This window comes from Hypomesus transpacificus, chromosome 13, assembly GCF_021917145.1.
Source record: "Hypomesus transpacificus isolate Combined female chromosome 13, fHypTra1, whole genome shotgun sequence".
NCBI lineage: Eukaryota > Metazoa > Chordata > Actinopteri > Osmeriformes > Osmeridae > Hypomesus > Hypomesus transpacificus.
Window position 1 is genome coordinate 5,262,903 of NC_061072.1, and position 27,632 is coordinate 5,290,534.

Genomic DNA, 27,632 nt, shown 5'->3' on the forward strand with positions numbered 1-27,632 from the left:
ACAAACACAGAGACATGATGAAATCCCTCCTGGGCTATAGAGCCACTCCTCCACTCCTATATCATTTCATTCGCAGCCCTGCCCTGTCCTGCCTTGAGGGGTTTGAGGACAGAGAGGAGATGGGAGGAGATATGTCAGGTATGTGGAGCGTGACGCTATTTAAATGGTGCAGAGTCTTCCATACAGCCCTAACAAAGACCATCTCAGACAGAATGCAGGGGAAGTTACATGGAACTCTTTTTTGTCATATTACACATCTACCCCCTTTAGCAACCACCACTGCAGCCTCCACGCTCCAGATACACACACACACACATCTGAACACAAACACAGAAGCAGTGTATTCCAACTATAATAACAACACTGGAATAAGAAGATTGTCAGGATGCATACACACATCTCATTTAAATTCCAGGAATCTTTGTCTGTCTGTATTAGTGATTTGTTCATTCACAACTAATCTTTATTATGACTCGGGAGTAACGAGTAGTCTCAGAGAGTGATTTGTTCATTTTCTCGTGGCGGCACTTCAGGACTGTTGAGGCTCAGGCCCTCATGTACGTACACTTGCAAACTAGTGTTATCAGCACCATGGCCAAGCCAGAGAAAGCGCACGCTGTGATACTTCAGCTTAAGTCGTATTTACCAAACCTGCAGTTCATCAGGTAAGCAGCGCCTTTCTCCACCCACTATACCGTAAATTGCGAGCATTTAAACGTGCAACTGAATGGGACTCCTTCTCTAGAACGGAAACAAAGCAACAGGCACACCGCATACACTTGTTTGGGCTTGCGAGCCGGCTAGAGAGTATTAGCAGAGCCTGTTTAATATTAGACATTCTCTGGTAGTAGGCTAACGTTACGTTTTGAGTGGATGGCTAGCACGAGACGCCAAAATGGATGCCAATAAGATTCTGAATGGAAAGTTTACTTTTAAAAAGTTGCCAAATGGTTCCATTGACAAGACCAAAGTGATCTGTGTGTTCTGTTGTTGTGAACTGAGCTATCAACGCAGCACGTCCAGTCTGAAATACCACTTGATGGCCAAGCACATAGCAATGTTGTTTTCAATTTAAAAAAAACTTTTGAACCAAACAATCCGATCCACTTTTCCATGTTGATAAGAGCATTAATGAGAAAAAATTATGGTACAAAAAGAAATCAAGGGACATTTAGAATAAATGTGCGATTAATTGCAAGTTGACTATGACATTAATGCGATTAATCGGGATTTACATTTAGTCATTTAGCAGACGCTCTTATCCAGAGGGACTTAAAGTAAGTACAGGGACATTCCCCCCGAGGCAACTAGGGTCAAGTGCCTTGCCCAAGGACATAACGTCATTTGGCACGGCGGGGAATCGATCCGGTAACCTTCTGATTACTAGCCCGACTCCCTCACCGCTCAGCCATCTGACTCCCCTGTACAATTAAATTTTTTAATGGCCGTTTTAATGGCCCTTTGCTAAATGAAGTTTTATACTATGCTTGTATAACACAGGGATCACTGAGTACAATTCAGGCAATCAAAAGATACTAAAGCATTTCCATGTCACTGTCCCTCTCCCTCGCTTCTTTCTGCTCCATCTGTCGCTGCCTGAGTTTTCTTCAGTCAGGTTTCTAATTGATCAAATCATCAAGAAGCCATGTTCCTGAGTTACCCAGCACATCGGAGGTGAAGACTGGGCTATCTGTCAGTCTAGCCCTGGGTTCTTATCCCTGGGTTCCCTCCATCCCCTCTCTCTCTCTGCCACTCTCTCCCTCCCCTTCTCTTCACTTCCTCCTACTCCTTGACCTCCTCTCTTTCCCTTTCCTCCCTCTCGCTCCCCTGTCTCTCTCCCCCTCTGCCTCTCATCCTCCCTCCCCTTTACTCTCTCTCTCCCTTCCCCTCTCCCTCCCCCTCCCTCACTCTCTCTCCTCCCTCCCTCTTCCCCTCTCCCTCCTCCCTCCTTCTCCCCATCTCTCTTCCTCGTGTATAAGTCTCCTCTCCTGGTCTCTCATTATTTGGAAGTCCCAGGGTTGGGTTTCCTTTCATTTAGTTCACTCCGTGTGTGTGTCTATCTCGTTCTCTGTCTTTCTGTCTGGCTCCCCCCTTCCTCCTGACTCTCACCTGACATGTAACATGGACTGCAAATGGCTCTCCATCCTGAACTCTGACAATCATGCTAAGACCTGTTTCTTGTTCCCCACAAATAAAGAATCCAGAAATATTACATTAGATTGAGTCAGAAATAGAAAATGAGAGCGAAAGAGAGAGACAGGGAGGGTATTAAGCAGTTTCACTCCGGAGAATGTGGTCCTGCCTCTTAGGGTTTAGTGATGGTTAGTGAGGGCAGCTGCGATAGGTGGTGGGTTATATTTATTCATCTAGCAGGTGCTTTCGGTCTCTCAGCTTTACAATATGGGTTCACCATTGTGAGAACTTGATGACATTCAGCCTAAATGTAGGCTTCTGTGGGAACAATAGCAATACAAATGTTATACAATACAAAAGACTAAGTGTAACTGTGGACACAAGCGTAAAGAAAATCCCAGATATGTTTAAAGTAGCACAGTAAATAACAATTATGCTTCGTACATCAACCACACATCATGCCCTGATCTATTAGGACATAAATATTGATCCACTGAAAATGCCCAATCGTGTGCGTGTGTGTATGTGTACACGTGTGTGCGTGTGTATTTGGGTGAATGAAGTCTGAAGGTCAGAGAGTCCCAGTCCACACTGGGTTGTGATCGTTTCTCTGATTGGAAAGAAGATTTCCACTGGCTGCTTCCATCATACTGATTTCCTCTGGGGTCAGAACTAACCTGGACTCATCTGCGGGTGTACTCTGGGTGTGTCCTCTCACCCTGCTGATGCCGGGCGAATCAGAGCTGCACCAATATAAGGTTTTAGCTGTTGTTATGCTCAGAATCACCTTATGAGGCCGTTGTTATTGTTTTTGCAGAACCCACACAGGGTCAACATATCTAATTTAGCTCTAATAACTGTGAGACTGTACGTGTGGACTCCCCAGGTCCTGCAGAATGAGAAGAAGAAGCAGCTCATTTGGACAGGAGAGAGAGGAGCAGGAGAGAGAGGAATTGGAGAGTGAGGAGTTGGAGAGAGAGGAGCTGGAGAGAGGAGTTGGAGAGAGAGGAGTTGGAGAGAGCAGCTGGAGAGAGGAGCTGGAGAGAGAGGAGCTGGAGAGAGGAGTTGGAGAGAGAGGAGTTGGAGAGAGAGGAGTTGGAGAGAGCAGCTGGAGAGAGGAGCTGGAGAGAGGAGTTGGAGAGAGGAGTTAGAGAGAGAAGAGTTAGAGAGAAAAGTTGAAGAGAGAGGAGTTGTAGAGAGAGGAGCTAGAGCGAGAGGATTTGGAGAGAAAGGAGTTGGAGAGAGAGGAGAGACTGTCTGGCTGTTACGTAATAATGTAAGTCGGATTTGATTGGCTACTCAGTTGGGGAGCCATGTTGGGGGGTGAGACTGGTTAATTAGAGGGCTACGGGCTTGGCTCTCTCAGGCTACTGACTGGAGCTTTATAGGTGAGTGTGTCTTATTGTCTGGCTGTGCCCCGGTGGTAAAGCTGGCCTTGGCCCTTGTCTGTGTGTTTGTGTGGGTGTGTACATTCAAGCACGTGGACAATATGTGTGTGTCTGTGTGTGTGTCCATGCATGTACTTGTGCCCACGCATGTGTGTGTGAGTCTGTGTGTGTTTGTGTCAGTGTGTGTGTGCACGTATGTCAATCTGTGTGCTGTTTGTTTCTATGCGTGGGTGTGTCCATGCGTGTGTGAGTCTGTGTGTGTGTGTCCATGCATGTATGTGTGTGTCCATCCGTGTTTGTGTGAGTCTGTGTGTGTCCATGCGTGTGTGAGTCTGTGTGTCTGTGTGTGTGTGTGCTGGCCCTGTTACAGGGAGGTGTGGGGTTTGTTAATTTGCTAAGTTGATCAGTGCCAGATCCCCTCAGGTGCTCCTTGTCACCTTGGAAGGACAAGGAGACAAGTGACAGTATGTGTGTGTATTAGAGGCTCAAACACAACACAATCCTCATATCCACTCCGTTGTTTCCTTGAGGTTCGGAGGCGTTCCGTGAGCAGAGCTGCTGTGTTGGTTGCGTCCCTGACAGCACTCATGATGTATGGCCCGTGGCCGCGCCGAGGTATGGAGCCCACAAAACGCACAGGCACGGCTCAAATTGGTCCTGAAACTCATTCAGAAACTGGTGAGCCACAGAATTGAATCCCTTGGCCTAATATGTGATCGGTGACAGTCTGAGAGAGATTAAATATCTTAGGCTGCTGTTGGTTGTTGTCTGGAAAATATCAGATCAGAGTCAGCAGAACGTCATAATCCTTCCCAACATCTACATTCCATAGGATTCACAAAGGTAAAAATTGTCATTTTGCATGAAGTATTAAGATAAAATGGCATCTGAAATGGGAAGACAAATTCAAAACGCCATTTACCACCACAAGCAGTGTATTTTCAGAAGTTTAGGCCGAATCCCAATACTCCCCCTTACCCCTTCCCCCTAGCCCTTAGTTTACCCCTAGCCCTTGGCCCTCGAAACTACAGGTACGTCATCTAGCACGTATCGATAGCTCCAAAGCAAGTAGTGTTGTGTACTGATATTAAACGAAATTTGCTGCTAATGGAGTTTACTTAAAATGAAGACATGCTAGTCAAAGAAATTCGGGACTGTTGTGATTCAGCACTGTAACATTAGCGTACCAAACTAGCGATTTTTAGAAACATTTCAATTAGGAAAAGGTTGCAAATAAGGAAAATGGTTGCAAATATATATGTTCAGGACTGTGTATAACATAAAACAAGACTGTCATAATTTTTTTATCAATTAATTAAGCCCAAAATATTACATTTATCGGACTCTGGATGATATGGCCGCCATTGTTGCCGGTTGCGCAGTATTCACATAGCCCTAGGTTTCAAGTAAGCTCCTGATCTTACTTGGTTTTAAAGGGTGTATACCCCTTAGTCTTAGCCCTACCACTAGCTCTCACGGGAACGCGCAAAACTAAGGGGAAGGGGTAAGGGGGAGTATTGGGATTCGGCCTTACATTTGAGATGATCTGTCTCTTAATGTAAAATACTTTCTTAGTTAGTTTGATGTAGCCTGAAAACCAGAACTCTGAATTTAGCAAAGTCTGAGAGGTAAGTTCTTAGTTCTTAGTTTTTAGTTCTTATTTCTTACTTGAAGTTTCATGTGTGCAGCATGCTGGTCTCCCCAACGATGGTTGGACCCTTTTGATCCTAATATACACAGAAACCAGATTCAGATCTAAGTCTTGAAATCTTCACAAATGGAATAATGAACTCATTCTCATTCCTGCTGTTGGGACAATTGAGAGACAGTCTGGAGGTTGCCAAGGTAATTAGCGTTCCCACAGGCAGATCCAATCAGGAAAGACATGGATTGGATTCTCTGGGTTCTTTCAACAATTCGTTTGGTGGTGTTTTGGAATGTTTCTGCTTGCACACCTGTCTTGCAATCACAGCCCTCCTTCTGTGATGCAGTGGTTGTTTTTTTTAATCTTGTATTATTTCTTGTCTATCTTTACTTGATTAAAAAAAGTAATATTCCGTCAGATTCACTTTGTGACAAGGAAGGTTTATATCAGTTAAAAATAAACGATAGACTCATTTACTCGTATCCCCACCTTTGTGTGCTCCTGAGCTACCTGCATTCAGCAGAGTCTAATCCTCTCCATCTTTCCTCCTTCCCCTTCATATCTCCATATCCTCTCCTCCCACCTGCTCTCTCCTTCCATCCTAGAATATCTGAGGAGCTCATCTAGCTCCCTCCTACTCACCCATCTCCTACATCTTCCCTCTCTCAAACCTCACTCCACCTCTCTGTTCTCATCCTTCTTCCGTTAATCACCCCCCGTATCCCCCCCCCCCCCTCTCATCTTTGTCTCAAGGTGACTCTGAGCGTCTGGAGCCGTTTTACGACATGGGCCGCTATTTATTCACAGCCAGGAGTGTGATGAGACTGGACTATGCACCTCAGATGACAATTGTGTGTCCGTGTTGTGTGTGTGTTTGTGCAAGGGTATAGTTGCAACCTGAGAGGTTCACTGTGTTCCAGATAATACAAATTTGAGCATGTTGATTGATAAAATGTATAAACAATTTTATTTAAGGTGTGTGACACGTTTAGTGTGACAGAGGTGTGTGTTTGTATGTGTGTGTTTGTATGTGTGTGAGTATATCGCTCTGCATGATTAACATGCCTGCTTCCGGGGTGGTCCTGACTAGTTTGATGACTATTTAACCCTGATTCGGACACAGGCACTCTTAACAAGACCTATCCCTTTCTCTCCCTCCATGTTTCCTTTCTGTCCTTGTTCCCTCCATTTGGCCCTTTCCTTCATCATCCCATATTTTACTCCTATCTTTACACCCTAATGTGGTCCTGGGCTGTTATGTGACCCGTGTCTGTGTGCGCGCGTGTGTGTACATGTGTGCGTGTACGTACTTGTTTGTGTGTGTGTATGCATGTGTGTACGTGTGTGTCTTTGTGTGTGTTTGTAACTGGTCCCAGGTGCTCCATTGATATATTCATATGCACCAGTCCTATCATTCATCATCCCGCTAGACAGTTCTGCCACTTCATCAATCTCCCACCTCCCCATACACGCCTAACACACACACACTGATACTATACACAATAACAAATGTGTTTTTTTCACACAGTTTTTTGTAAAGAGAAAGTATAGAGACTAAAGAAGGAAAATGACTCAGGCCCTCATGTATGTAAATTTGCTAACGTAGCGTTATCAGTGCCATGGACAACCAACCGATAGCGCACACCGTGATACTTCAGTTTACGTTGTATTTACCAAACCTGTAGTTCATCGGGTAAGCAGCGCCTTTCTCTGCCCACTATACCTTAAATTGCAAGCATTTAAACACGCAATGAATGGGCCTCCTTCTCTCTTTCTATCATGGATCACCCACCAAAGTAAAAACAGCGAAAACAAAGATTTAGTGATAACGAAATTGAGGTGCTTGTTCATGAGGTAACAGCAAATTTAAATATTATACAACTTTGACGAAAGATTCCATTGTTCTATTTTTGTTGGATCATTTCTTACTTGTGACATATTGTTACGTTGTGATTTAAATTGTTGATGTTTGATTTTAATTTACAAATGATTTTACCTAACCCTCATTAGGATTCAGCTGCTATTGACCATCCACTGTTGCTCTAGAGGCCTACCTCTTCCTTGTGTATAGTACTCGCGTATCTTTCATGTTATCTGATCTGCTCTACTTTCATAGAATTCAGTGCTTAAGATTAAACTGATTATTACAAAGGCTATTGTTCAATAAGGTTTCCTCAGTCCCTTTAAAACACATCCTGAGGTGGTGTCCCGTCAACTAAATACTTTATTATAGATTATTTCTAATCTTAAACGTGTAAACTCCGCTACATTTGTATCATTTCTTTCTTCAAACATTTCTTTCCTTCAACACATGTTGTATTCCTATTTCTCCACTCTGTTCTGCCCAGCTTGTGTCCTACTTCATGATCATAAACATTCCCCCACCAGCCAAGTTTACAGGCTTGATTCTATTGGATAGATGGATGAAAAAGAGAGGAGAGAGACACACACCAACTTATATTCGTCCAAAAGGCTCTTTAATTGGTCCAAGTGATTAATTACAGAGTGGAAGAACCAGGTAATACAGATACTAGAATAGCTTTCAATTACCTCCTTTAAAATCCAATCATTAAACAGGGAGGGCAGAGGGACGGAGGGAAAGGAAAATAAGAGTAGAGAGAGAGAGAGAGATTTTGATGAAGATAGAAGAAAGGAAGATCTAGAAATAATAGAGAATCAGAAGTAGACCTACTGTATATACTATATATAGATAGAAACACCAAACGAGAGCTTGTGGCTCTACATCTCTGTCAGTAAGAAAATAGGAAGCAGTGGCAGAAGAGAATACAAATATCACTCTGGAATAGATAAATATACTTTAACACGGAAATCAACATCAAATGACACATCTAATCGATATATTCTCCATATATAGTATTTAGAATACATAGAAATATATTGTGAAGCCCTATTTGACAATGTGCTGCTGTTCATGTATGACCACCTCCCTCACCAGGTCAGCCTCTACTGTAGGTAACCCATCAGCCTCTACTGTAGGTAACCTTTCAGTCTCTACTGTAAGTAACCCGTCAGCCTCTACTGTAGGTAACCCATCAGCCTCTACTGTAGGTAACCCGCCAGCCTCTACTGTAAGTAACCCGTCAGCCTCTACTGTAGGTAACCTGTCAGCCTCTACTGTAAGTAACCCGTCAGCCTCTACTGTAGGTAACCCATCAGCCTCTACTGTAGGTAACCCGCCAGCCTCTACTGTAAGTAACTTGTCAGCCTCTACTGTAAGTAACCCGTCGGCCTGTACTGTAAGTAACTTGTCAGCCTCTACTGTAAGTAAGCCATCAGCCTCTACTGTAAGTAACCTGCCAGCCTCTACTGTATGTAACCTGTCAGCCTCTACTGTAAGTAACCTGCTAGCCTCTACTCTAGGTAACCAGTCAGCCTCTACTGTAAGTAACCTGCCAGTCTCTACTCTAGGTAACCTGTCAGCCTCTACTGTAAGTAACCTGCTAGCCTCTACTCTAGGTAACCTGTCAGCCTCTACTGTAAGTAACCTGCCAGCCTCTACTCTAGGTAACCTGTCAGCCTCTACTGTAAGTAACCCGTCAGCCTCTACTGTAAGTAACCCATCAGCCTCTACTGTCAGCCTCTACTGTAGGTAACCTGGGGGGGAACTTTTCAGTCAATCATCTTTCCAAAGACACACACACCCCACAACTAAAACTGCTTTATTGCACTAAACAATATATCAACATATGACTCTATTCAAAGTCCGAAGCTGTGAACTATCACAGTAGCTGCCCACATACACACCCACTCTAACTCTCTCTCTCTCACACACACACACACACACACACACACACACACACACACACACACACACAAAGAGGTTCAGACTGGAGAGGGTCTGCTCAGACAGCCCTTGTCTACAAACTAGACTTCTCAGATGTCTGTCTGGCATCATGACCATTGGAACATTACCATATTGCCATCGGATTGACTAGTAAATCTTGTGCACTTCATTGATAGAAAATACATGAACATGTTTTTGTGTAAGCAGCAACAACACAATCTACTCTACAATCTTTTCACAAGTCCACTCCAGACTGAGTAAGTGTCCCACCGCGGTCTTGTCCTGCTGTCTCTCAGAATTCAGCCTGGGCTCCTGGTCTGGGCCCCTCGGTAGCAGACATCTCAGCGAGGTTATTGTGTGCTCAGTTATAAGGTGAAGTCAACAAACAGATCATCGCCCTCGATAAAGTCTCCAGTTTCCAGTGCCCCCCCTCCCCAAACACCCCCTTCCCAGAAGCTGTGATGTGTCATACATAAATAAGAGGTGTAGTGGTTGAGATGTTTTCCTTCAGTTAAACCTCAGACTCCAGACTGGAGACTCTGCCCCAGGACCTGAGCAGACAAGGACTGTCCTGGGGCCTCCCGGTCACCCCTTGCCCCGGCTGGGCCTCCAGTCCTGGCCTTGGGCCCCGGTAAACTCCATAGGCTCCATATAGGCTGTCCTGGTACAGCAGCCCTCGCTGGCCCCCACAGTGCCCACCTCCACATGCCAGCAGCTGGCACACAGGGCTGGAGCTGGGCTGGCCAGCGGGGGCCTGAGTGTGTGGCTGCAGGTCCATGGGGCTGTGGTACAGGGGTAGGCCAGGGTAGGAGCTCAGGTAGTGGGCGTACTGTCTGCTGAGCAGGCTGGTTGCTCTCTGGACCACCCCTAGGCCCTGTCCTGCCCCACCCCCTTGCCGTACTGCCTCCCCATAGGTGGGGAGGTGGGTGGAGTGGGAGTAGCGTAGCCTCTGAGCCTTGCGGCCCCGCTCGTTGCCCCGCCTCTGGTCCTGTCTTAAATGCAGGTAGGCGTGGTCTCGTGGGTAAAACAGGTTGTCGTGGTTGTGGGAGGGGCTGTAGGTTTTCGTGGGTGTGGTTTGAGCCAGCATGCAAGGGAAAAGATCTGGTAGGGTGGAAGGTGATTGACTTGAGGGGGACAGGGGGACAGGGGTCTCATGGTGCTGGTGGATGCGCTCGCTGCCCCAGGTGGCTCTCAGGAAGGAGGGCCGGCGGTGGAGCCTGCGTCTGCCAGCCAGCTCCAAGTCCTCCATGGGCCAGGAGCTACAGCTCTCTCCCCCAGGACAGAGCACCTCTCCTGGGTAAATGATGTCAGCACTGGGACCTGGGCTGTGGTTCTCAAAGAGGTGGTTGGCTCTGAGCTCGGCCAGACACACAGTGGACTTGGGGGATTTTTCCTTGTCCCGGTGCTTTTTCCTCTCCCTGCCCGGCTCCTCGGACTGGAAGCTTCTGGACCTCCGCTTCCTCCTGGAGGGCCCGTCCTGGAGAGGCAGGTGCTGGGGGGAGAGGGAGGAGGGGTGGGAGGCATAGATGTCAGGCAGCTGCAGCTCCCTGTAGGGCACGAAGGGGGAGCTTGGTGGGGGCTGGGCGTCCACGTACAGCCTCCCTGTTGTCTGGTGGAGGTGGGGCTTGGGGTGGGGCGGGGGGTCTGGGGAGGCCAGGTGTGGGCTGCTGAGGCTGGACATGGGGAGCGTCCGGTTGTACAGGCAGGAGCTGGAGCGGGCAGGGAGGGTGTAGCGCAGGGGCGTGGGCCTGGCCAGTCCCCTCTGCTGTTTCAGGGAGGTCACGGCCGTTAACGGCTGGGGGCTGGAGTAGGGCAAAGTCAGGGAATGCTGGGGGAGGGGGGAAGGGTCCTCTGTGACGTAAGCGAACCCCCCTGGCACGGTCTCCGTGGTGACCTGGGGAACGCGGATGGGAATGCTGCTGCCGTGGCGACTCCAGTGTTCTATGGCCTTGGTGGCGTTGTCCAGTGAGTTCTCTACATTAGCTGTGGAGACCAGGTCCTTAGCGGTCCGAAGCATCTTTAGCATGTTAGCCTGGGCGTAGTTGGCGGTGAGGTCAGGGTTGGGCAGGTTAGAGGAGTGACCTGGATCCTCCACTCCATTGAAACAACTGTAGACGCCCTGAGAATGAAGGAGAGACCATCTTTCAGTTTACACAATAAACCTTGCTAAACGTGTTGCTTTTAGGGCTATGAATACAATTCAAAAGTTACATTACAACTGAAGAAAACACATTCCTCACCAGAAAACATGTTTTACTGTGTGTGCACTCTAGCTAAACACAAACATCCCAGACAGAGAGACACCGAGGGAACGTTCTCTAACTCTTCAGACAAACAGAACTGGGTCCCCCGACTGTGTCACTCACGGATGGCTGAAAACCTGACAAAGCTAAATTTAATTTGGCCCATTGGGCCACCCATAAGGATTAATTATCAGATTGTCATTAAACTGGTAATCTGGTAAACCAGGCACAATGGAGTAATTACACAGGCTGGAGCAGGAGGATGGTAGGTGGGTAAATTGTGTTGTTGACTCTATATCCACTTAATTGGCCATGCAGGCAGTCTCCCCCCCCTCCTCTCTCCAACCACACTCTCAGCAAACAAATTGGGTGTTGATTTACGCTAATGTTGGACTGGAATTAGAATCTTCGCTCACACTCATTAAATGGCTGCTTTTTGCAGATTTTAATTCAGTCATCTAAATGATGTGCTTGATAAACATTGATAGCTGTCTGTGCTTTTTAATTGGCTGCATGTTGAAGTCAGACCTATAATTTAGGAATACAATGTAAATGACAAACAGTATCTTATTATTTTTATAATTATAAGAATATGATTGCATTTACATAGACTTTCTAAGAATAAAATATTTTTTTATTTAACACTGTATTATATGTTACAATCATAATTACTTGCAACACATTCTATAATTAAATAATGCTAATTATAAAGTTATTTAATAGATCATAATAACATGTTATTTGAAGCCTGCTTGTACTACAATAAGTTAACTGTGTCACTAGACTAGATATCATGCTAGTATATCAGGTTTAACTGAGGACAGGCCGTCACTGGCAGGTTAACACGCGAGACAGAAACATATTTTTATCTAACATCGTCTGATGGTATGGGTGAAATACCAGTTTGATCACAGATACTAGTGTGATCACAGATATACAGTTTGACACCAAATCTATTCCGCCACTAAGATAGACTACAGGACATTTTCACCCTGGACCTGTCTTCCTGTGCAGAGTTTTTGAAAGACCTCATTAGAAAGTCCTCTCAGTGTCTTCATAAACCTTTTCTATCTTTCCACCTCCTTTGTCATGGTGACAAAAGAGCAGAACAGATGAGAGGTTTAGATACTGCGTCAACTTCAGTGTTGTGTTTCTAAACCCTGACCATGTGTTTAATGTTGTGACCAATGACTGGGACCACAACAAACAAACGGAAAAGGAAAAATTGTGATGACAATGGCTACCAGCCAACAAATGAAAACAATCACCCACTTATTCAATGAACCAATCAAGCTCTGTCAGCTCACCCTGCTGATGGCCAGTAGGACGTCTAGTTTGGGGGACTTGTGGAGGGAGTGTCGTAGTTTCCAGTAGAGCAGGTGCTCCCAGGAGAACACCAGCAGGCTGAGGCCCATGGCCACCAGCAACATGTAGAACACTCCCGCCATGTTGTCTATGTCCAGCTTACTGCTCATCACCTCGTTCTTCTCATTCTGACAGATCCCAGACAACCACACCGTCTCCAGGCGCTGTGTGTCTCCTGGGGGAGGGACAGGGCAAGAGAGAGAGAGAGAGAGAGAGAGAGAGAGAGAGAGAGAGAGAGACAGAGAGAGAGAGAGAGAGAAGAGAGAGAGAGAGAGAGAGAGAGAGAGAGAGAGAGAGAGAGAGAGAGAGAGAGAGAGAGAAGAAGGAAAGGGGGAGGAGAGGAGGAGGAGAGACGAGATGCTGGGTTTGACAGACACGGAGCTTTGGACTCACATTCAGGTGGTCAAGTAGTTGTCATGGAAAGTGTGTATTCCTTTCCTGCTGGGTCCTAGTGGAGGTGCAGCTGGCCTGGTGGACCTGACCTGCTGTGACAGGGCTCCTCTGGGAGTCTGGGCATCACACATGAATCTAGCATAATACATCTGATTCAACCTTTATTTATACACGTTGTCCTCATTGAGAAAAATCTGATTTTGAGATACAAATTTTCATACAAATAAATCATTACATAGAGAAGCACAAAATATCATTAGTAAAACAGCTTTGTCCTAAAGGCAGTTACATTCTTCTATGATGTTCACATCGATCAACTGTTTAAATTCTCCCAATGTCACCAGATCCTCCAGATCTGTAGGTCACACAAGTAGATTATCTGACTATTTACATTTATATTCAATAACTCATAAAAAATGATGTTTTTAAACAAAGAGTAAGGGTGCAGACATTTAGATAAAAAGGATATTCACTGGATCCACATTGACTGTGCAATACAAGTGTCTGTGTGTGTGTGTTTGAGTGTTCTAATATTCCTACCTGCTACCTACCTCCTGCTGGACTAGAGGATATTAACTATTCTCTAAGCTCCCTCCCCTGGTACTGCTGTCTACTATCTGGATCCAGTCCAGCCCATGGTGTGTGTGTATGTCAGTGTGTCTCAGCCCACCATCTCCTAGGAACTGCAGCAGGGCCAAATCTATGGGCCGTTTCCAGCGTGAGTCCTTCTGGAGTGCAATGCCGTAACCGGTGGTAGCGAAGACCTTTCCACTGCCTATGGTGACCAGCTTACAGCCCTCGTCCTTCCCGGCCATGTAGTTCAACACCGCTGCGTCATAGATGAACGCATCCAGCTTCCTGGATGACAAAGGGAGGGGAGGCTTGACACGACAGCAACAACTTCAACTCAGCCCGATCAGGGGTGTGGGGGTATCATGGAAGCTGATTGTGATTCAAGAAGTGTTACAGGTAAATGGAGTGTTTGGTGTGGCCAGGTGTGTACCCTGTTTTAAGGCTGTTGAGGGCCTCCTCCACACCCTTCTGGTTGTACTTGACCATGTGTGTGTGCATGTCTGGGTAGTTACTGCGGATGTTCCTCTCTGTGCTCCCGTTAGGCACCGTCCCAAACCGGAATGGAGGATAATGTTCCTGCGGCTTCTGGAACTGGAACATTCAACAAAGAAGATTCCATGAATTAGACACTTTCAAACTAATGTAACTAAACTGCTTTAATCAATTCAGTTTAATTTAACTGAATGGCAATCAACTCAATTCAATTTGATTCCATTTGATTTTGGTTGTGAATGTCAAAGCCATTTTAATCAATCGTGTACCTTTCAATTATGTTAATGTAGTTGAAGTCATGACCACATGACACAGTCCATAGTCATGTACATTTAGAGAGCTGAAAAGGAAATCTTTAAAGAGAAGCACTGAATCTTGAAAATCAATTTAACTGTAAATAAATGCAAATTTTTCTTGCTTCCAGTATTGACCTTTAAAGCCCATCAGGATGAACATGGGTGAGTGGGTGTTTAGAACACATGTCCACACACGCAATTCATCACAGAAATTATCCATGTATTTAAACAAATCGAATCCTAAAGAATTCTATTGGACCCAAGGTTGTGTTTCTGCATGAAGGAGGGTGTTTTTAGCTAACATATCAATAGATTTCCAGTTCACTTGCTGTTGGCTCAGAAAGCCCAGATCCACAGACAGGAGTCTGAGTTGATTCAGTTCTGACAGTAATCCAGCCATTCTGGTTTGGAGAGTTTGGGAATACATGCCTAAATTATGTTCAAGGTCTTTCCAATATAACAACAAAGCAATCACACAAAGCACTCTTACTTCCCACTTGAGTGTATTTTAAACAGTCGGTGAGTTTGGCCATGTTTTTAATGGACTAAAAAGTTGAGAAAAGCTTTTGTAACCTTGCAGACAGCTGGATTTGTGAAATCACGACCACATGAGAATCCATCCTGCCAAGCTCCAACTTCTCTGGTTCAAACCAGTCAGCGTCCTCTAAGAATCTATTGGCAGCTACGGGCGACGTTGAAGTTAACCCGTGATAGACGGTGATAGACAGATGGTTCATCCAATCACCTCACAAGTATTTTTTTAAGTGCCTGCCTTTTCACAAACTGTTTCCAAGGACGACTTCCCAGATGTATATGTGTAAGAAACCATCTGGCGAGTTAGGTCAAAACCTTTGGGTCCATATGGATGATTAAGACAAGTCAGAGCAGAGATATTTCCAAACTATCAGTGGGATAACTATTCAGTACCTCACATCACATGTGCAAAGATCTACTGGCAAGAGTGCAAACAAAACCCCGGGAAAACAGAGGCACAAAGCTTTCACTGCTGCTCACACTCAAATCACTTTTTTAATTAAAGCCAAATTACGTAATGAGAAATGGAAAGGAAATTGGACAATCACATTGCAGTTTTCTGCCTGCTTCTGAATGGTTGCACAAAAGGAATACATCTTTTTTTAGTTAGCCGGTCTGTGGTCCATTGCGAAGCTACTTGTTTCAGTCACAAAACACATTGAGAATTTGATTGGTTGTATCATAGTTACATCGTTAATGCTAATGATTGTGGAATCTAGTTGTTGTTTTGTTATGTTCTATATCTTAATATGATAACTGACACTCAAGGAACATGGGGGAGAGCAGGAAAAAACAAAACACAAGGCTCAAAAAGGGCACAGTTGCCATCCACACAATTATCTGAATATAAACATTGCATAACTAGTTGTGTGTATTCAGTTTCCAGTTTCAAGCTACCACAACATCTAGGCACTCATGAATATATAGTTCTCACTGGATTTCTTACCTTCTTGTCAGAGAGTCCCGACACTGTGTCTATGTACTGTTCCTGGATCATGAAGGCGGCAAGGTTGGCGGTGTAAGAGGCCAGGAAGATGACAGCGAAGAAGGCCCAGACTAGCACCATGATCTTACTAGTGGTGCCCTTGGGGTTCTCGATGGGCACAGAGTTGTTGAACACGATGCCCCACAGTAGCCATACCGACTTGCCGATGGTGAAGGTGGGGCCATCAGGAGCTGAGAGGGGAGGAGGTTCACAATAACCTGAAATACTGTAGTGGCTCAGCACATTAAACCAGTTGTTTATTCAAAACCTATAATTAAATATTCAGCAAAACATGACAAGTTATCTCTCTTTCCTTAGCCTATTATTAGTTATTAGCCTCCCAATTTTAAAAGCTGTTCGTCAACAAAAACTTCTGTCAGCTTTACAGCTTGTGGCCTGTTTCTGCTTCTTTTTGTGGTGTGCTATATCAGAGAGCCATCAATCACAATCTGATGTGACTAGCTACTGGCGCTACAGTAATTAAAACTGGGGAAGTGACCTTTCAGACACGGAGATGTGGCTTGCTCGTGCTGCATGGCATACTGGGATTGATTAGCTTCATCTGCTGGAACTTGTTCTGGAACTCTTTGATTGTCACAGGAGCAGTGGTAACATTGGAGCCAAAACATATTTCACTCTGACCTTCTGAGAGTTTATTCAAGAACCCCTACAAGCGAAAAGTAAATGGCTGTGGACATGACCTTGTGTTAGTGAGAGGACGTCAGCCAGGGTGTGTGGAATAGAGGGTTCACTCTCACCCAGATCCACCAGCTACACAGCCTGGAGCACCAAAGTAAGCCACCTCTACAAGGCCAGACAGAAAGCAGACAGGTGCAAGACTCACCTTTGGCACTGACCAGACTACGGTTGTAGCCCACGGGACTGCAGTACTCAAACACGAACACAGTCACAGCCACAACGGTCAGACACATGACGAACATCATGACCCAGACTGCAGGGCTGTAGGGCTCTGCAAGGAACATGACGTAACAGGGGAGGGAGTTAAGCCAGCTCTGATATACTCAGGCACATAATAAATCATTTGAGAAACGAAGGTTATTCTTAAGCTGTGCCTGATCTATTGTAGTTGGTATTCTGGTAAGAAAGGAAGGTAACACTTTACATCCAGGTGTTATTTAACCTTATGTGTTAATAGTAGTACTAAGGCTACGACTAAGGCCGAATCTCAAATACTCTGTCTTACCCCTACCCCTTACCCCTAGCCCTTAGTTTTGCGCGTTCACGTGAGAGTAAGTGTTGTCCCAACTCTATTTTTGATTGATGGGTAGGGCTAAGACGAAGGGGTATACTATACACCCCCTTAAGACATAGAAAGAATGAAAGCTGTACTTGAACCATTTGGAGTACATGCATGATTGTGGTCTCTTTTGAAAGGTGACACTCTGAAGTTCTTTCCCCTGTTGTCAGGACCCCTGTCAGTCCTACTGGTGTTGAGTAATAAAAGCTTGAACGTTGAAAGTTTCTATTTCCGCCAAGATTTTGTTTTGAAAACAGAGGCCTGAAGAGGCCTAGAAATGGTAGATATTAGCTGGAAGACAGAATTGGACCACCGTTTAAAGCCTTACCCAATTCAAGTCAAAAGTCAAACATAATACCACAATATATTCATATTTGACATGTTTTTGTAAGAGTACATCCAGGCGTTTTCTAAAAGGGCCTTTTGGAGACTCCAAATTGACCCTTTGTAACCAAGGTCAAATACTTTAAAAAGTATTTAAAAAAGTAGGGCTGTCAAAGTTTGCTTTAACGTTTCTCACTTTAACGTGACAAAAAAAATAGTGCCCGTTAACGCAGGTTTCTTTTTGACCCTGGGAAAAAATCATTTATTGGGGTAAAATGTTAACAGATTAAATGGATTTAATAATTTTGTTCTCTCTCTTCTTCCTGAGGAGACTGAAGAAGTTTGGTATGGACTCAGTCATCCTCACTAACTTTTACAGATGCACTATCGAGAGCATTTTGACTGGTTGTATTACAATGTGGTATGGGAGCTGCACAGACAGGGACCGCAAGGCCCTACGAAGTGTGGTCCGTTCTGCTGAGTTCATCATCGGCAGGAAGCTCCCAGCCCTACAGGACACCTACCACGCACGTTGCCTAAGGAAAGCCGGCAGGATTCTAAGAGACTGTTCCCACCCATCCTTCAGTCTCTTTACCCCGTTGCCTTCTGGCAGACGTTACCGCAGCATCCGGTCGCGCACACGCAGACTGGACAACAGTTTCTACCCAAGGGCCATCAGGCTTCTGAATGGACACTGATATGGACATTGATTTACTGCACACTAGTCACTTATACTCTGTCACTTTCAGCTACTGGTTGCACTATCAGTAACATTGCACTACTGTACCTCACTGTACCTCGCCACCAGGCTCCTGTATGGTCATTGACTTAGTCACTGATCTGCAAATTTGCACTATTGTACTGTACTCCACTTAGGTTAGAATAGGTTATAGCAGAGGTCGCCAACCTGTCGATCGCGATCGACGTGTCGATCTCGGAGACTTTCCCTGTCGATCTCCAAAATAATTTCAGAAATACTGATCTCCGACTAATTCATGAACGCGGAGGATTCTTAAACTGAACGCGCGTTCTCTTGTACCTGGATTTGCATATTGGCCTGTGCGTGTTGCAAAGCAATTCACCGACAGAATAAATGGGCGTTTTTTCCCGAAGACGACCTTTGAGAGACCTGCTATCCCAGGATACCTGTGGGCGTGGTTGCCGTTGGTTTGTTTATTTACCCGGCCGTGTTGTCCACATAGTGTTAGCAAGCATGGCAGAGGCACCACGAAAGAGGGCGAAAAACTACAGTTTCCATCATGAATGGGAGGAGGAATTCATCTTTACCTTGGTAAAAGACAAGAGTGTGTGTATGTTGTGCCACCAGCCACAGGCACTGTCTAAGCGAGGGAATTTGGAGCGGCACCACAACACTAACCATCCGAAATTCAAAGACTGCTATCCACCAAAGAGCGCAATCCGCGCCAAAAAAGTTCAGGAGCTGAAAGTGGAGTTGAAGGCTCAACAGTCGCTTTTCTCACAACCTACGTCTCAAAGTAAGGCTGCAACTGAGGCGTCATTTCGTATTAGCCACATTTTGGCTAAACACAAGAGACCTTTTACAGATGGGGATTTGTTTAAGGAACTATTGACCGTCACCGCAGAGACTGTTTGCAGCACCTTCAAAAACAAAGAGGACATAAAAGCTGCATTCCGTGCTGTGCCTCTTGGTCCTACAACAGTGACACGAAGGATCGAGTTACTGTCGGATAACGTTGGTCAACAGGTGTTGGAGGACTTGTCACTCTGTGAATATTTTTCACTGCAGTTTGATGAATCGCTGGATGTTCCCCGACTTCATGAAGTATCACTGTGTGATTCATCAGCAAGCCTTGGCTGGGAAAGTTGTGGACTTTTCTCATGTCATGTCACTGGTGGTCAAAGTGGTAAACTCGATTCGAGCAAAAGCGCTTCAGCATCGCTTATTCAAGGCGTTATTGGATGAGCTCGATTCGGCGTATGGAGACCTGCTTCTGCATGCTGATGTCAGGTGGTTGAGTCGCGGAAAAGTGCTGCAGCGATTTGTTGACTTGCTGCCTGAGATTAAGACGTTTCTGTCGAAAAGGAACGAGGAGCACAAGGAACTTTCAACGGATGCGTGGCTACTGGACCTGGGGTTTCTGACGGACCTAACCGGAAAACTGAACTCGCTCAACCACGAACTCCAGGGAAAAGACCGGCACCTCCTCCACATGATCAGCGCAGTGAATGCGTTCAAGGCCAAACTCTGTGTCTGGACCACGAATCTGAGGAAAGGGACGCTGACACACTTTACAAACCTGGAAAAAATGTCACAGTCCATCAAAGACTCTTCTGACTTTCACCCTGAGCAGTACTGTGTGCACCTGGACAAACTGGCAACGGAGTTCAGTCGACGTTTTGGTGAGTTAGAAATCATGAAGGATATTGCTGCATTTCTTTCAAACCCATTCCTGCCTATTAATACAGAGGAGGTTGCAGACCAATTCGAGAAAGCATTTGCTTTGCCAAGTGGAGTGGACATGGAGATGCTTGATTTGCAAAATGACATTGAGCTGAAAGCCAGGTCAAGGGACAGTGACTTTTGGGGACTTGTCAGCCGAGAGAAGTTTCCTCTCCTCAGTGCATGTGCACTAAAAGTGAGTGCCTACTTTGGATCGACCTACCTCTGTGAAATGGCATTTTCACAGATGAAAATCACCAAATCCAAGTACAGGAGCCGGCTTACTGACAGACACCTCACAGACTGCCTCAGACTGGCTGTCTCTGCTTATGAGCCAAACTACAAGGCACTCACAGACAGTGTTCAGTCACAGCCATCACACTGACTTGTCACATGAGAAATTTGTCAGTGTTGTGTTGTAACTTCAGTTTATAAATAAAACCGTTCATATCCAGCCTGCTCATTGCAAAAGTGTTTTTTCTTGTTCATATTGTTCACAAAGTGAACATTGATTTCATTCAATTACAATAAGGCCAAATATAAAGTTAAGTTGTAAGTTCAGTCTGGAGTCTGTTCTGTCTCTCAACGCCTCAATAGGTAGATCTTCGGGTCACCAAGGCAAAGGTCGGTGATCTTTGGCCTAAAAAGGTTGGTGACCACTGGGTTATAGGGTTGAAACAGGTTTTATGTGCATTTAGGGTTAGTATAGTGTACTATTTATTGTTATCTGTAATTTAGGAAGTTTTAGTATTAGGGTTAGTATAGTCGATTATTTATTGCTATCTGTATATTTAGGAAGTTTCACTTATTTAAGCTCAGCATAGATGTAAATTATGTTCCGTGTACTTATATGTTATGTTATGCCAGGTGCTTGCGTTGTCTTGTCTTAAGAATTTCAGTGCCCAGTCTACCTTGTGTTGTTCTGTGTACCTGACAAATAAAAGACTTGAACTTGAACATATGGTGCCTAGGCTTTTATTTTGAAGGCTCCACAGATACCTAGCATGTTGGGTATTAGCATTTGCAGCATTTCCTTAGCTACAAGGTTAATAAGCTCATTTCAGAACCAGTCAAAGCCAGTTTGAGAAATTTGTTTAGAACGAGTGTGTGTGTGTGTGTGTGTGTGTAGGGGGGGGGGGGGGGCTGTAGAGGGCTGTCAACAGGGCATGGAAGCCCCTATTGAGTCAACAAGGTGTCAATCGAAAGGGCAGAGTGTAGCGGTCATCTTGACACTCGGCAATCGTAAATATTCGAATCACATCTCTTTCCATGAGCGATAGTGTGTGAGAGAGTGCAAATATTTAACTGGCGAAGGCAGACTGAAGCAACAACATCGTGGCTATGTGTGGATATAATTCATTTTTTGGAAGAACTACTCGACATGGTTAGATAGTTTGGACCTTTGGGAATGTAACCAGTCCATGTTTGTTGGGATCTTTTGCATACCTACCACACTGAACCTTTTAGGGCAAGTTGTTTGCTTTTGCTTCGTTTACATATTTGTGACTGGACAAAGACGTTGGTTAAACTTGCTGTTGCAACTTGATCTTCAAAATGGATTACAGCAATGCAAGCACAAGAATCATAGCTTTCTAACGATGTACGGCATGTGTAGCAGTCTAAAAATATGTATTTTTTTATTGAGTGCGCAGTAACTTGGGCCGGGGGGGGGGGCTTGGTACTGGCACGCGGGCCTCTCAGGACCGGCAACAGGTTAAAACCAAGTGTTTTCCGGGAGCTTACTTGAAGCCAAGGGGTATGTGAATACTGCGCAACCTGCAACAATGGCTTTTAGATCAGCCAGAAAGTCCCATAAATGTAAAATTTTCAGCATTTTCAGCTCAAATAATTGATTAAAAAATTACGACTGTCTTGTTTTGTGCTCTACACAATCAGTCCTGTACATATATATTTGCAACCATGTTTAAAAAAAAACGCTTGTTTTCTACGCTAACGTTACATTGCTGATTTGCACAACAGTCCCGCATTTCTCTGATTAGCCTTGAATGGACTCGCATGTCTACAGTTTTAACTAAACTCCATTAGGATCGAATTACGTTTGATATAAGTTGCTTTGGAGACATTGATAAACGTAACCGTAACCAAGTGGTGTCTCATTTCATAGGGCTATTTAGCCCTTACCCCTCAGTTTCGAGGGAAAACTAGGCTAGGAGCTAGGGGAAAACTAAGGGCTAGGGGCAAGACAGAGTATTGGGATTCAGCCTAAGGCTAGGTGTAGGGCTAGGGTTATCGTCAGATGAGAGCTACAAGTTCTTACACAAATGAAACGGATGGGCTTTCCAGCGGGTAAGTGGATGTTAACATTTATCTAGTTTTGGTAACACAGACTTCAACTGCCTTTCACAACATCCATTCACCCCTTTCACATCATGAACCTTCCTAAACTTTTCTAATAACCTAAACCGCTAACACTTAATACAATTTAACCACATGGCAGTTCCTATGTACCTACAATACTATGTAGTTACATAGTAGTAATGCAATCTTAATGTAAAGTGTTGTTGTGTGGTTACATTTGAGAGTTGACATGCTTAACTCTGTCTGTTAGCATGTTTAGGAGGGGAATCCAATATATTTTTTTGTGAATGGTTCTGAATGAATGATTTGAACCAGCATGTCTGCAAAATATAAAAAATAATAATAATTGTGAAGGACAATTTTGAGAGAGGACATTTTACCCATCTGTTCCTCAAAATCCTTCTCACCCTTTTTTGAAAAGGAGAGAAAAAGGTGCAGTGGTCAATTTTCTTTCCAGAGTTGTATATCTCTAATCTCTCAACTTGAACAATATATATATATATATATATATATATTGATTAGATTTATTGCTTGTATTGGGATTTAAGTTCTGTTGCACGGTTCAGGCTTGAGTTTTTGTGGCAAAAAGTGCCTTGTGTGTACCAAGGGACCTCAGTGCTAGCCTAAAGTCACAACGTCAGCACATATTAGCAACGACGCACAGATACGCCGTTCTATTGGTAAGCAAATAGTTATTTAGCACTAGCATTGCTTCCTGCATATACCTACAGCTGGCAGCTGTGCTCTGTTTTGCTCCTAGATTCAGACCTAGCCCCTGAAAATAGTAGAGCTAGCTAACTACTAGACTTCTTCTGCTGTGTGGGAATCGCAGGATCTAACCAGTCTGTAGGGTGGATTTTCTGTGTACTTGAAGCTTGAGTCTCCCAGAGGTCAAGAGGTCATGTAGCGAGGCCCCACTAAGAGCGAATATAGCACTCGAGCCCAGACTCTTAGGAGACGGTAAGAGAGGAAAACATGTATGAATAGGGACTTACATATGAGTAACGACTTGTTCACCTGTTGTACGTTCTAATGTATCAGTGCACTGACCATTGAGACCCGTTAAGGAAGCAATTCTGTGCATTCTATATCTGTACTGTCCAGCTACTGTATTTAAGTACAGCGTGAGAGACAGAGTCTTCACTCATGCTAACATTGATATGAACTGATCCGGGCAGCTCGACTAATAAACCCAAAGTCAATTCCTTTCCATTGTCGTACCTACTTCCGACCTCCTCTCTGGCAGATAATTTATCCAATCACAGTCTAAGGACGTACAAAAAATACAGGGTGTCGATATTCACAGCCTGGAAACATACCCACCTGCAACCGACGCAAGCCCACCCCACAATTTCCCCAGAAATTGACTTGCTGTCAGGGTTTTTGTGTTTTGTCATTCAATTGAGTTGTTCAAAATGTTGTTCTGACAGGGGATTTAGTTGTAGTGTGTCTACCCTGGGATGAAACTTTAATCAGAACTTTCCTGGAGCGTCTCTGGACCACAGAGACAGAGCTGCTCAGTAAAGTAGGCCAGAAGACTGGAGAGGCCCAGGGAGGCTCGCTCTCCTCTGAGTCTGCAGGGAGGTCTGTACGGCTGAGAGGCTGGGACCCTGCAGGTAGACGCCAGCCTAGCACACACCTGAAACCTCAAACCTGACCCTTCCAAGGGAGAGGCTCATCTGATCTCAGAACCACGGATGGGGGACATGTGAGGACAAAGAAAGACAGAAAGAGCTTTTCTTACCAAGAAAGGCAGAAGGGGACACTGTGCCGTTGCTACGGGCGACCATCACGCTGATGCCAGTCTCCACAAAGGGAACAGAAAAGTCAATGATCTCCGAGCGCTCTTCGTTGATGGTGAGAGAGCCGATGGCCATGTCCGCCCGCCTGTAGAACACCTGATGAGACGAGACGGAGGGAGAAAACAGAAATGGAGGATTATGAAGAGGAAGGCAGTAAAATTGCCATTTTCTTTTCCCTTTCTAGCACATCGAAGAACATGTGGGGATACATGTAACACCTTATGTTGTTTCCAATTTTACCGCAGTCTGTCTTTGTGTGGCAGATTTTGGGAACATTTGCTTCTGAATAGACACACACACACACACAAACACACACACACACACTTGCAAGCACACCCACACCCACAGAGAAGAGCCTCTGGGCTGGACTGCAGGCAGACAGAGTTAGTCTCCAGAGGAGAACCTGCACAGGGCCCTCTGGACGCAGCTGGGTTTCATGTGTGCCTGTGTAGGTGTGAGCTTCCACAACGTGTGCAGGCATGTCCCACTTACTGCTACAGTAATCTAGTCAGAGCCCGGAACCTGCTGCCCTGTTTTGCTGCTGCCACTGTGCTCCTCACCTCTCCTATCATGCCGTTCCAGGTTCCCCTGACCATCTTGCCGTGCTTGCCGTTGGTGACCAGGTAGAGGTCGTAGGAGAACTTGATGGTCTTGGAGAGCTTCTTCAGGGTGTCGATGCAGAAGCCTTTACAGCAGAGCTTAGTGTAGGGTTCAGAGTGACCCACGATACTGTAGGGAGGGACAAACACACACACACTATCATAGTTCTGTGTCTGCAACCAATGCCAGATTGTTTTGAAGAACAGGCAATGCCAGGATGCCTGAGGTAGTAGTTCCTGTGCAGCGCTAGGTGGAACAGCACGGGCCGTTTGTTAGGAACAGGGAAGGACAGCTACAGAAACAGTGTGTGGGGATCCACCCCACTGACTGAGGAGGTGTAGGGCCACAACACAGTCAACAGGCATGAGGAAAGAGATACACTGATTGTGAAACAGGAAGAGCAGAGACAGATGTAGGCAGTGGGGTGGAGCTTGACAGAAAAGAGAAATGGCTACTGACAAGAGATAGACTCTAGCTCTGAAGGAGACAAACAGGCTGTAGAAAACGAGGAAGGACACAATTCTGGAGAGAGAGAAAGAGACAGTGAGACAGAGAAAGAGAGAAAAAAGGAGAGACAGAGAGAGACAGAGACAGAGAGAGGTAATATTTTTGGGAGTGAAAACGAGTCCCATCCTCCCTCGTCTCACCAGCTGTGAGATTGTGTGGAGGGTTAAGAGCTTTCAGTCATCTGTGAGGGAGTGAGCATACACACATGCATAGAAGCACACACGCATACACTGCCATTTAGTAGCAACACCAGTCAGACTGCGGGAATGTGTTTTTCTGCAATTCATTACAGCATGCAAAGAGACACAATTTAACCACCATGGCAACATCATAGACACTTCCTAGACAAGGCACCAAGAGGAGAACACACACACATGCTTGCACCCCTGAGGGTTCGCAGGGACTGTGACACCACATGTTCCTCCAAACATCCAGGAAGCAGAGCAGCATGGAGGGACAGGTCCTGTGGGAGTCACGGATGAGGAGAGACAGAGTCACTCTGGAGCGAGAACAACGCCAGCTAACGACAGGAAACATCAACAAGCCAACAAGTCAAAGGTTTTGGATTGGATTGTTTTTAGGGGAAAACTCTATCACACAACAGAATATTCTGTTGAAAATGACCCAGTAGAAATAATGAAAGTAGTAATGATGTCTGCTGAGCAATCAGCCCATCTGGCCAACCCCGTTCCTGCTCCAGTCGGCCACCGGAATGCTGCTAGGAATGAGTCCTGCCTGGTGCTCCAGTCTCTGGCTTCAGAGGTCCTCCCGTGTCTACAGAGCAGTTTAAACGAGCAAGGCAAAAAATGTTCCATTACGCTAAACATCTGCTTCATGGAGAAACTGTGCAGCTAAAACTGACAGATTCAATTTGAAGTGGTGTCCACTCTCTGCCTGCTCACTCTCACCCTTTCCCCTCTTCTCTTTAGGTTGCTTCTCTCTCTCCTCCTACCTGATCTTTCTCTCTCCAGTTTGCTGGGGTAGCAGGACCGAGAGATGAGAGGAATAAAGTAAAAAGAGAGAGGGGGGTGGGGTGTACGCTGTTTCTATCTTGACATGATATATGTGCCAGAGTTGAAGATATAAATCTTATTTACAAGCAATCAATGTCCCGTCGCACTCAACAACAACACACATCGTTGTCTGTGATTAATATGCCAACCGTGTCATTTGCTGTATAAAGAGGGTGCATTAACCATGAACACACACACACACGTCCCCAGTTCAGACATGGACAAGCCATGCTCTGTAAATCAATGCATGATATAATGCCCTAGATATATATTTAGCAGCACGTGTTTTGACAGGATAATTGTGAAATGATTATTTTCGTCTTACTGGCTGTGAGGTGTGTGACGCAGCAGGTGTGTTATGAGACTGTGTTTAGAGGGTCAAACGGCAGCTTCTGAAACTGTTCAGTCTGCACAGTACCAGCAAATCAATGTGCCCTGCCTCTACATCAAAATGACATTGTTTACTTGCTAAAATGCAAACAAGTGTTTGTGCGTTTAAGTCCTATTACGGGCCTCTTTGTGGCCCACATAAGAGAGTGTGTGTATGACAGTGGGTGTCTCTGTGGCTAAAACTGTGTGTCTGAGAGAGTGTTTGTGTGTCTGCTAGAAAGTATGTGTGTGTATGAGAGTGAGTGTGTGTGTATGCGAGTGGGTGTAAATGGTCTGCATTTCTATAGCGCCTTTTTTTACCTTAGCAGCACTCAAAGTGCTTTACATTTTTGCTTTTCATTCACCCATTCATACTCACACTCACACATACCGACGGCAGCGAGCTACCATGCAAGACGCTGGCCTGCCCATCGGGAGCAACTTGGGGTTCAGAGTCTTGCTCAAGGATACTTTGGCAAATGACCTAGGAGGAGTTGGGGATCAAACTGCCAAGCTTAACAGACGACCCTCTCTACCCCCTGAGCCACAGCCGCCCCAGGTCTAAGAGAGAGTGGGTGTGTGTGTGTATGAGAGTGTGTGTGTCTGAGAGAGAGTGTGTGTGTGCGTGTGTGTGTATATGAGATGTGGTGTGTAATAGAGTGTGTGTGTGTCTGAGAGAGAGAGTGTGTGTGTGTATGAGTGTGTTTGTCTGAGAGAGAGTATGTGTGTGTGTGTGTGTGTATGAGATGTGTGTGTGTATGAGAGTGTGTGTGTGTCTGAGAGAGAGTGTGTGTGTGTATGAGAGAGTGTGTGTGTGTATGAGAGTGTGTGTGTGTGTACGAGAGTGGGTGTGTCTGAGAGAGAGTGTGTGTGTGTGTGTATGAGATGTGTGTGTGTATGAGAGAGAGTGTGTGTATATGAGTGTGTGTGTGTATGAGAGTGGGTGTGTGTCCGACAGAGAGTGTGTGTGTGTGTATGAGAGTGTGTGTATGAGAGTGTGTGTGTCTGTATGAGAGTGTGTGTGTGTGTCTGACAGAAAGTGTGTGTGTCTCAGAGAGAGAGATTTTGTGTATGAGAGAGAGAATGTTTGTGTATGCGAGTGTGTGTGTGTATGAGAGTGTGTATGTGTATGAGAGAGAGTGTGTGTGTGTATGAGAGTGTGTGTG

General features: G+C 45.3%; 1 protein-coding gene across 1 annotated transcript in view; it reads right to left on the reverse strand.

The window, feature by feature from the left end:
• Positions 1-7,645: 7,645 nt before the first annotated feature.
• The window catches only part of grin2cb (glutamate receptor, ionotropic, N-methyl D-aspartate 2Cb), a 47,462-nt gene continuing 27,475 nt past the window's right edge, over positions 7,646-27,632 (reverse strand). Inside the window, exons 9-16 of the mRNA XM_047032867.1 lie at positions 24,538-24,706; positions 23,920-24,073; positions 16,697-16,822; positions 15,814-16,043; positions 13,976-14,136; positions 13,643-13,830; positions 12,522-12,754; positions 7,646-11,090 (exon numbers count right to left, since the gene is read on the reverse strand). Of these exons, the coding sequence (XP_046888823.1) occupies positions 9,483-11,090; positions 12,522-12,754; positions 13,643-13,830; positions 13,976-14,136; positions 15,814-16,043; positions 16,697-16,822; positions 23,920-24,073; positions 24,538-24,706 (2,869 nt within the window). The 3' untranslated portion in view covers positions 7,646-9,482. The remainder of the gene's footprint in view (positions 11,091-12,521; positions 12,755-13,642; positions 13,831-13,975; positions 14,137-15,813; positions 16,044-16,696; positions 16,823-23,919; positions 24,074-24,537; positions 24,707-27,632) is intronic.